Below are 11,338 nucleotides of genomic sequence, written 5' to 3' on the forward strand. Positions count from 1 at the left end.
ATACTTTTCGTTTACTGTATGTTCTTTTTTTTATGATCTCCCTGCTTTTCCTAATTTCTTTTTTTGATAAACAAAAATAATACATGGACATAGAATAGATACTAAACATATTTGCAGCATATATATTTTTTAATTGATCTATTTTTCTACAAAAACATTTTTTCTATAGTACTGCTAGAGAATTTTGCCTCACGGGAATTACAACGAGAAGCTTGAGAACATCAAATTCCAAGAAGAAACATATATAGTATATTTTTTACTTTTGCACAAACGTACGAAGAATCATCACACTTGACAAAGGTTATTTGACCACAAAATCCACAATAATTAGGTGCTGCTCCAACTGTAACAGACACACACACATAGAGAGAAGCAGAGAGAGAGTAGCACATGGATAGAGAGCAGCAACGACCTTCACTTAGAGAAAGAAGCTACATTAGTTACTGAAAGAGAGCAGCAACAGCGCTGCACCATTAGCATTTACCAATATAGAACAACAGCATGCGGGAGCACTAGTTTAGAGAAGGAACGATCCACATGTTCCATACTGAAGAAGCAACAGCAGCATGCTAGGTATCAGAAGTGGGTCGTTCACCAGCCGGAAGATGGGCACATCACACAGAGCAAAAGGATCAGCAACCCGGATGAGCCAAGAATGTCAAGAGAAGCAGAGAGAACGAAGGAGTTTCTCTCCTCACCTACAGGGAAAAACCTTCTCTTCATAATGCAATTGTATTCAGAAGCGAAATTTACCGAGACAATTTTTGCAGGAAATTTTCATGCAAATTCAAAGAAGTTCAAATCCTCATGCAGAAAGAGTTCAACGTAGAGAGGGAGGGGCAATAACTGACGTTGAAGAGGAGCACATGGTTTGAGTGGAGTGCCACAGCGTGTGGTGGTACAGGGCACATAATCTCACAAGACAAGTTAAAATGAAATGTGTCCAATGGACCAATCTAACAGTTGTATAGTGATGGTATACTTGCTTTCACCACTTCCAGGACTCGATCAAATGTGGATGTTACCTGCAGATGGAATTTGGCTAGATTCCATCCACGTTGGAAGCACACATGGTAGTAGGGGATGATTGGGTACATCTATAGCTAGACCAGAATTCCCAGTTATATTCTTAGTAACCACATCGATGCCAAGAATTTTGTCGCCGCAGGAAAGGTACATGATGTTGGCTTTCAGTAGGTTGATGGCGCCAATTGCCAGCATTTTCTCCAAGGGTGCCGAACAGAGGAGTGCATCATCCCAAATTGGAGCAAACACTGTCTCATGGTCCAGCGTCCAGGAGTGGCCCTCGTCGTCGAGCGTGAACAAGCTGATCACATACGACTTCTCCTTGGACACCTCGACGTAGCACATCTTCCCCTCGCTGACCGCCATGCGCAGGCAGCTGCCCAATGTCCTCATCGACGCCATGCCGTCCAGGTCAGGGAGCACGCTGCCTCTCGGCAGCTCGACAAACCGGAGCTCAAGATGGCCGCTGAGGGGGTCCACCGAGATGGCACCCCAGCTCTCGTCCAGGGACGGGGCGACGCTGATGCAAGATCCAAGCATGGGGGGTCGGGGCGGGGGTGACTCCAGCGTAGATGAAAGGCCGTTGGTGGTCGCCGAAGTGCAGCCACTGGAGGTGGTGGCCGCCGGCGCCGTTTGTGTGCTGCGGGTTGGGGCGTGGCAACGGGTTCGGAGTGGGACGGTGGCGGGAAGTGCGCCAGCATCGGCAGCGAGAGGCGCATCGGGAGGGTGGCGACGCGGCCTAGGTGGCCGGCGGCGGGAGGCGCGTCGGGGTCAGGGGCGGCGCTTGTGGCAGGAGGGGAAGAGCTTGACGCCGCTGGATCGGGGGAGGAGGCGGTGAGCCAGAGGCGCACGGCGGTGGCGAGATCTGGCATTCGGGGGTGGGTTTCGGGATCGCGGGATCTCAGGAACGTCTAATCGCCCCTATATAGGAACTAGCACAAATGTTCGTGCATTGCACTGGGAACAAAAATTCTATTCCTATAAACCATGGTTGGTATGTCACAGGATAAGTTGCTTATGATAAAAAGTTATGTATAATTTCAGGATCACGAGTTCATGACATGGAGCTTAGGACATGGGTGCAATTCAAAGTAAATTGATCTGACTGACAACGTTTTCTTTTCGTAGAACTTTTGATCTATTCATAACATCATGGCAACATAAAGAACATAAAAAAAATGTAGTAAGTAATAACAATTACGTCGAGCATTTCAATGAAAAATAAAATTGTTGCAAATTTAGTAAGGAATATTAATGCCCATGACAACGTCTGGGGAAAAAAATCTTGTTCCTATGAACAAAGATAGAACTTGGGGTATGATTTGAGTAAATTGATCTGATTGACAATATTTTCTTATGGAAAAAGTTCTGCTTTATTCATAGCTTCATTGTGATAATATAAAGCACATTAAAAGTAATTAAATTTAATGAGTAATCAAAACTACATTATATGTTTCAACGAAAAATAAAATTAACACAAACTTAGTAAGTAATATTAATGCCGATGGCAACGTCCTCCTCTACGATGCATTATAAATCATTGTGCAACATCCTCTCAAATTATTGTGCAATGTCTTCCTTTAATTATTTTGATGTTACTTGTGCGCCTAATTCCAATGGATGTTACTTTCTTTCTTTAGTACCTAGCATGTATGTGAAGCCCCATAATTACTCCACAATTCTAGGAATTATTTCCTACCCAACAACGATGCATCTTTTTTTAGATGCATGGCAAGCCCCCATGGTTGCGATGGTCAAGGCTCGAGACTGCACTTGGTAATTCTACACAAATATGGCAATGGAAAAGAAAGATAACGGTACCTGTCCACGTAATTGAAGCTTGGTAGTGGTCGTGGCGTGCTGGTTCAATTAGCTTGGAGCAATCCCAGGTCAAGGTCACAACACCGGTGATTTGGATGCATGCATGGCTGTAAAGCTACATCGACAGCACTCGGTCCTTCAGCCTCCGCCGCTTTCTTATCTGATGAATTTTGCTGCTCTACTCCTGCTGCTATCGTATCACACAACAGAACTTGATCGAAAGACAAAATCTGCATCCCCTGCGACCTCAAAGCTGGGCAGAATCCTTTTGTGACTGTGACTGAGACATGTGTTCTGGATGAGTTCGTTTTTACTGCGTCACCTGCATAAGAGAACTCGGCAAGGATGGTCCTTGTCGTCGGCAGCGGCGAGGGCGCAGACGGAGGAGTTGAGCTGGAGAAGCTGCAAGACCCTCTTGTAGAATGCTGGCTCAGGTATGCGGCCCGATGAATGCTTTCCGAGACGCCGAGTACAAACGCCACGCCATGTACAAGGCCAACGCTAGCTAGCCAATGCTAGCGCCTTGATTGATTTTTCCTCTGGTTAGAACGAATAAGTTGAGCGGATCAATTTCGCCGGCTACGGACGCACACACGACGAGATGCTAGTTGATGGCAACAGGCTTGCCAGCGGCGCGCGGTGATCAGCACGTGCGCCAACACTGAGGTCGTGGAGGCGGAGCAGCACAGATTTCTTCCAGCGGAGGTAGCCGTCCTCTCCGTCCAGAGCAAAGGCAGCGGCGGCGACGACAATGATCCCTTCACATCTGCCGTGTTGTGATTCTTCCCACGATCTCACGATTTGAGCAACGACTTCGATTCCGATCTAGCATCGAGGTGAGAAGCGGCGGTGGCGGCGGCTTTGTGCGTGTGGGGGACGAAAGGATTGTGTGCATGATGCCTTTGGTAATATGTAACCTGCTGGAGGCCCTACGCTTTCAGGAGGAGTCATGACCGTGCTCTCTCTTTGAGGCCCAATACAATCCTGGTGGCCCAATGATCGAATTGTTATCTTCCTGCGACACTTATTATTAGACTGCGGGTTGTTTTGCTAAAAATACAGGGGGTCTTCTGTAAAAACACCGCGACGGTGAACCCGAAGACTCAATCCGTGCTTTATTATTAGGGATATATATATATATATATATCTTGGGAAACAAGCATATGGAAGGAAAACGGAGTTGGGAAGGTGCCCGGGGGGCCCACCACCTACCAGGGCGCGCCAGGTGGGACAGGCATGCCCTGGCGTCTTGTGGGCACCTGGGTTGCCTTCCCGATTATTTATTATTTTCCTATTTTTTTTCTAATATTCCAAAACTGACAGAAAATATTTTTGCGGATTTTTCGGAGTCCGTTTACTTACCGTATCACATACCTCCTCTTTTTCAAGGTTCTGGAAGGTTTCTTTTATGTGTTCCCCCGGTGTCATGGTTTGGATAATGTTGGTTTCAACATTAATATGCGTACCTGAAATGTAGTGCTTAATTCTTTGTCCATTGAGCACCTTCAGGTTGGTACCTTCGGCATTATTAATCTTGATAGCTCCAGAGCGATAAACTTCCTCGATGATATATGGTCATTCCCATTTGGAAAGAAGTTCTCCTGCAAAGAATCTAGAATTAGAGTTGTACAATAGAACATATTCAACAACTTTGAATTCCTGCTTTTGGATTCTTTTATCATGCCACCTTTTTACTTTTTCTTTAAATAGTTTGGCATTTTCATAAGCTTGGATTCTCCATTCATCTAGTGAGCTAATATCAAATAACCTCTTTTCATTGGCAAATTTGAAATCATAATTGAGTTCTTTAATTGCCCAATATGCTTTATGTTCTAAGTCAAGAGGCAAATGACAAGCTTTTCCATAAACCATTTTATATGGAGACATACCGATAGGATTTTTATAAGTTGTTCTATAGGCCCAATGTAACACCCACAATGCGGCTATATCTCTCAAGTGTCGGGGAACGACTTAGAGGCATAGCCGCATGGTAGGCTTGTCGCAAGAGGGGTAATCTTTACACGTCCCATGTACTGAATACGAAAGGGCTAAGGAGTTGGCTTACAATCGCCACTTCACACAATACATAAATAATCCATACATCATCCAAAGTACAATCAAAGGTCCGACTACGGAACCAAAATAAAAGAAGACAACCCCAAATGCTAGATCCCCGATCGCGCCAACTGGGCTCCACTACTGATGAACAGGAAACGAAACAAAACAACGATCAAGATCTTCATCGAGCTCCCACTTGAGCTGGGTTGCGTCACCTGCACTGGTATCATCGGCACCTGCAACTATTTGGAAGTATATGTGAGTCACGAGGACTCAGCAATCTCACACCCGCGAGATCAAGCATATTTAAGCTTATGGGTAGGATCGGGTAATGAGGTGGAGCTGCAGCAAGCACTAAGCCAATATGGTGGCTAACATACGCAAATAAGAGCGAGAAGAGAAGCAACGCAACGGTCAAGAAGCTAGAAGTGATCCTGAAACTACTTACGTTCAAGCATAACACAAGAACCGTGTTCACTTCCCGGACTCCACTGAAAAGAGACCATCACGGCTACACACGCAGTTGATGCATTTTAATTAAGTTAAGTGTCAAGTTCTCAACAACCGGATATTAACAAATTCCCATCTTCCACATAACCGCGGGCACGGCTCTCGAAAGTTTATACCCTGCAGGGGTGTCCCAGCTTAGCCCATCACAAGCTCTCATGGTCAACGAAGGATATTCCTTCTCCCGGAAGACCTGATCAGTCTTGGAATCCCAGTTACAAGACATTTCGACAATGGTAAAAGAAGACCAGCAAAGCCGCCAGAATGTGCCGACAAATCCCGATAGGAGCTGCACATATCTCATTCTCAGGGCACACCAGATTGTCCAAACTTCCGGTCGGCCAACCCAGAGTTGCCCCTGGTGGCCACCGGCGGCTGACAGGTTGGACCAACACTCAGAGGAGCACTAGCCCGGGGGGTTAAAATAAAGATGACCCTTGGGAGAGCGACTCCCAAGGGAAAAAGGCTTAGGCGGCAAATGTAAAACCAAAGTTGGGCCTTGCTGGAGGAGTTTTATTCAAAGCGAACTGCCAAGGGGTTCCCATAACACCCAACCGCATAACGAACACAAAATCAAGGAACATAACACCGGTATGATGAAAACTAGGGTGGCAAGAGTGGAACAAAACACCAGGCATAAGGCCAAGCCTTCCACCCTTTGCCAAGTATATAGATGCATTAATTAACAATAGACATAGTGATATCCCAACATATCCATGTTCCAACATGGAACAAACTTCATCTTCACCTGCAACTAGCAACGCTATAAGAGGGGCTGAGCAAAAGCGGTAACATAGCCAAACAACGGTTTGCTAGGAAGGTGGTTTAGAGTCTTGACATGGCAATATGGGAGGCATGGTATAATAAGTGGTAGGTCGCGCAAATAGCGATAGAGTGAACAACTAGCAAGCAAACAACAATTTAAACATTCTTGATGTTGTTATCATGATGTGGATGACATGTGCAAGTTTTATGCATTTCTATGAAAAAGTTGATATGAACATGATATGAAGCATTTGTCGACATGGCGGAAGGCAAAGGGGCCACGACAACGAATCCGAAAATGATGCCACGACAACATAACGGTTCTGGTAACTCGATTGAGATGCTGGTGAAAAAGATAGGGCGTGAGCGAGTTGAGCAAGATGGTGAGGTGCTCCCGACTATCGGGTCCCCACGGGTTAGTGGCATGGAAACGAGTGACAAATCATACACGGTGCAAACATAGGATGCATCTCATACAACACATGCATTCGGTCCACGGGCGGTCGTCTCGGCGGTTATACCTTCGAAGCGTGTAATCGGGACGGTTCAGGTTCGTAGAGGGAAGTAGTGGTACACGGGTCTTCGGCGACGGAAGTCGTACACATTTCTAGGAGGAAGTAGAGGTTATCGCGATCTCGACGACGGTAGTGGTATATGTCGTCGGTAGTTGAACTTGGCGATCCGGAGAGGGTACTTGCCAGATCCACAACACTGTAACCGTTCATTGTAGAGAACTTGATGCTCCATGGTCTTCCAAAAACGGCGTGGTACTTGACGAAGTGCACGTCGATGGTAGTCAAACTTGAGGGTTTTTGTTCATGGGTCTTCGGCGTCGGTAGTTGTTCTAGGCGCCGGGTGTCGTGGTACTTGGGGTTCTTGGGATTCCGAAGAAGGTGGTAGAGGTACTTGACGCGTCACAATGTAGTCGAACTTGACGAAAAACGGGTCTTCTCGGGGACTTGATGCATCCGAGTTCTTCGGGTTTGTAGTTGTACTTGGCATTCAGAGTCCGGGTATTGCCGGTCTTGATGGTCCGAAACAAAAAAAACGCAAGGACCCCGGGTGGCGGCAGCAAGGAGGCGATGGTAGTGGTCAGCGGCAGGAAGCAGGGAGCTCGAGGGCGAAGCGGGCGACTGGGCAGGCAACGCAGGGATGGACGGGTGAGAGGCGAGGAAGAGCAGCGGGTCCTGGTGGCCGGCGTCGCCGGATCTCGCGGATGGGAGGCTGGTGCCTCGGGAGCTCGCAAGATTGAAGGTCATCGGTGTTGGACTTGCTGTTGTGGTGGTGGTCGTGGCTCCGGCTGGACTTGGCACGAGAGGAACCGGGCGGACAAGGACTTGGCGGGGGAAGAGGTCAATGCAGGAAGTAGAGGGTGAGCAGGGGAGTTGGCGCCGGTCGTCAACGGTGAAGGGGCATGGCTCCATGGGCGGCTCCGACGATGCTGGAAGAAGGCAGCGGCGGCAGGCATCGCGGAAGGAGCAGGGGAGAGGTGGCCGGGGACGAGACAAGGGTGTCGTCCCTCTATGCGTGCGCGGGAGGCCGGTCCGGGCGCCATCGGGTGGTGGATGAGGGGGATCGAGCGGAGCGCTGGAGGGAGATGGGGATCGGGCAGAGGGCATCACACGCGGGCACTGTGGGGATCGAGAGGAGGCGGGGTCGAGCACGAAGCGGTCCTCTCCTAGCGGCGCTGGAGGGAGGATCGAGGGAGAGAAGCGGGGATCGCTAGGGTCAAGCAGTGGGGCTGGCTAGGCCTTGGGGATGGTGCGGCTCGCCTAGGTGGGCCGCGGGGATGGGCCGACTTGGATCGGCTGAGGTCCTGCACTCTCTCTCTCTCCTAGATCCCTTTTCCCTGTTTTAGCAATTTAACAGAGGGTTTGGAAATATAGAAAGAGATAGGAGAAGAATTGGAGCATGAGGCAAATTTTCTTGGACTCACAAAAATATGCTTGGTCCGAGAAAATTAGAAGTGGCAAGATCGGAAGATATGAATTCAAACTCATTTGAATTTAGTCAAATGGTTTGAACTAGGACTAGGGTTTTGAAGTGCCCAGAATTGTTGAGAATTTAGGTGGAGCTCGGGGAAGTGACGAAAGAATTTACAGGAAAAGTTTGGGGACCAAACTTGAAGCGGAAAAAGGCATGTGATTATTTGCAAGTGTGTCACGGTAATTCCACATCCATGGAATACTTTATAATAGCTCCCTAATATTGGGAGGATAAGTTATAAAGAGAAGTCACCATGTGAGTTCCCTCAATTTAAATAGATCAAAGATCTATGCATTTTATTTAGTTGAGTTAAAAAATGAAATGGCATGATGGCATGATGACAATGCACATGATGCAAAGCTAAAGGCAACAGACAAAACAAATCACCTGATGAAACTCGAAAAACATGGAAGGCATCTGGAGCGCCGGTCTCGGGGAGTTACAACACTCCACCACTACGAGAGGATCTCGTCCCGAGATCTAGGATGGCACTGGAGGGAAACAGAAGAGGAAGAGAAGAGGTAAAACTAAGTTGCTTCTTGACAAAAGAGTGAAACCAATGAACCTTGCGAGGTTGAACAAATTGAAAGAAAGAATACAACGAAGATGAAAAAGTTGAAAACACTCCGTTAGATAAGAGAAACAAGGGACCTTACTAGAACCTTGTAGGTTGAAAGACATAAGAAAAGGGTTGTAATGGACAAGAAGTACTTGCAAGCACTCCGGTTGAAACAAGATGTACAAGGAACGATAAAGATCAATTAAGACAACACTCCGGTTGGAAATGGAAGGTAAAGAATATGAACTTGACAAGATGAGATGATACTTGATGAAATCAACAACACACTACCTCCGGAACAATTAAAAGAATGGCACAAGGGGTCAAAAAGATTTCAGACAGCACTCTGGTTGAGAAGGGAGGCACAACTTGACAGGATGGGAAGAACTTGAAAAGAGGGCACGACACTCCGGTTAAATGGATATGCACGAAAAGAACACGTTCCTCACAATTAGAGATGATGAGTGAAGAGAGAAACATCACAAAGCCTCCGGAAGAAAGAATATAAGATAGATCATTGGAATAACATAATGGAGAAGAAAATGCCAACTTGTACCACCAATGAGTTTGGAAAGCACCCTTCCAAGAAGGTTATACGGAGTTGTTGGAAAACCGACAACGAAACGAAAAAGCTTGTAGTGGGCTTATGGAAAACATCTCAAAACTAAGGTGAAATTCTACCACCGAAAGCAATGATTGATCGGGAACAAGGAAGAGATGAAAAACTTCTTCACCGAGATAGGAAGGTGAAGATTGGATCATTGATAAGCACCACAATAGTAGCATTTCCAATGTAAGGCTTTCGGTGAAATCTATACCAAGATACTCCAACGAAGTAATTAATGGATTTAATTATCTCATTCCTGACAACTTGTGAATCATGAAGCATGAAGGAAATTGTCAAGAGTGACATAACACCACCTCAAAAGATAATGTAGGAAGAATTGCACTTCGGTTGCAAGATGAAGAATGCTTGAACTCCTCAAAACAAAACACGTGTTGAGCACCATGTTAAATTTTGAGTATAGCTTGACAGATCAAAACTTCGAGAGAAATCTTGAAGAACAATTGAAGAATGAAAGGAATCCTTGATCAGCCACCATGTAGAGCCTCCATGAAGAACTCCGGTAATAAAAGAATGATCATAAGAAGTGAAGGATGAAAAGAATAAGATTGAAGCCTTGCAATGATTGGGTGGAGCTTCGCGATGATATAACCGAGAATAAAAACTTGGAACTCCGGAAAGAAAGGATGAAGCATCTTGAACCGAGAATGTGATACGATGAACAACTCCGGAAAGAAAGAAGAATCACTTGTAATCAAGAATTTTTTATGAACCTCCGGAATAAGGAATTGAATTTACTCAATGAAACAAGAATAAGAATTACATTATTCCTATCATTCATCAATTTAAATTGATGACAAGCAACGGATTTGGCATACTACTTATTCTCGTTGAAACAGGATTGAAGAGAGATATTGCTCAACTTGGGAAGTCTTCAACGAACCACTGGTAGGATTTGGGAAGAACGAATGAATCGATACAGTAAACAAGGGAGAGGACTCTTGAACGAACCACCGTAAGAATTAAAAATGAAAGTAGGAAAGGCAGAATTCACCGGGAAGAATTGGAAAACGATGAAGATACTTGAGGGAATTTGATACAAGAGAACGAAGAGATCCTGAGCTGATTAGAGGATACTGGAATGATGCACCGGTATGATTTGGAGAATGCGAGCTGAAAGCTGGAAATGAAAAATTCTGAGATGATGGCTCCCGGGAATCAAACTAAAAAGACTCATGAATTGCTCCAGATGGGTGAAAAGAATTCTCACAATCAAAAACAATTATGAGAGGATGGCATAAGGATAGAACCATAAATCTTTGGAAGAACGGGTAAGTATTTAAGAGAAACTCTTCTTCGGTCTTCAAAATCCGAGAATGACGACGAGAAATAGAAAGGTTGAACCAAAGATGAAAAGAAGTTGAAAGATCTTGGAGAAAGGCATTTGACTGATGATAACTCATTCTTATGTCAAACTTTGAGAGAATTTGAGAATAACTCCGGGAAAAATAAGAAGAGTCAGGTAAGATCCTGAGAAAAGACCCGTGGGTTAGGGCCCACTCAAAAGAAACACCTTCGAACATTTACTTGAAAGGGAGATTGCACCGATTGATTTAAATGGCTTGAATGAGATAACATCCTCAAAAGAACTTGAGTGAATTGAGAATAGAAACTTGAATCTTCTGAGATATCTTCAGCACTTCGGGTATGAATAGAGAGAGATGAACGATTAAGAGGTGCACCGGCATGAGAAAAACATTTGAAACGAGGAAAAGATATGATCGACAAAGCTTGACTTGAATCCACCGGAGAAGAAAGAAAACGGAGAATGATGAACTTGAAGCTTCCTTAGTATCTTCCTGAGAATCACCGGATAAGAACATTGAGGAAAGAATGAAGAAACTTCACATCCATAAGATGGATACTTGATTCAGAAATCTGAGTCCTTGAAGAAAAAGGGTGGGAGGGCGGGAAAAACAAAGACAACTTGGGACGGATGAAGCAAACACCTCTGCAAAGAACTGAGAATTGATCTCACGAATGTTGAAAAT

General features: G+C 45.5%; 1 protein-coding gene across 1 annotated transcript; it reads right to left on the reverse strand.

Moving 5' to 3' along the window:
* Positions 1-270: 270 nt before the first annotated feature.
* On the reverse strand, positions 271-1,959 carry LOC147959453 (uncharacterized). The gene has a single exon (XM_087536099.1). The coding sequence runs from the start codon at positions 1,564-1,566 to the stop codon at positions 1,009-1,011; it is 558 nt and encodes a 185-aa protein (XP_087392225.1). The 5' UTR covers positions 1,567-1,959; the 3' UTR covers positions 271-1,008.
* Between the last annotated feature and the right edge of the window lie 9,379 nt (positions 1,960-11,338).

The sequence above is a fragment of the Triticum urartu genome, chromosome 7A, assembly GCF_056163025.1.
Source record: "Triticum urartu cultivar PI428250 chromosome 7A, HENAU_Tu73, whole genome shotgun sequence".
NCBI lineage: Eukaryota > Viridiplantae > Streptophyta > Magnoliopsida > Poales > Poaceae > Triticum > Triticum urartu.

Coding starts and splice junctions, on each gene's coding strand:
- LOC147959453 (XM_087536099.1), bottom strand. CDS start 1,566: ATGCTTGGATCTTGCATCAGCGTCGCCCCGTCCCTGGACGAGAGCTGG.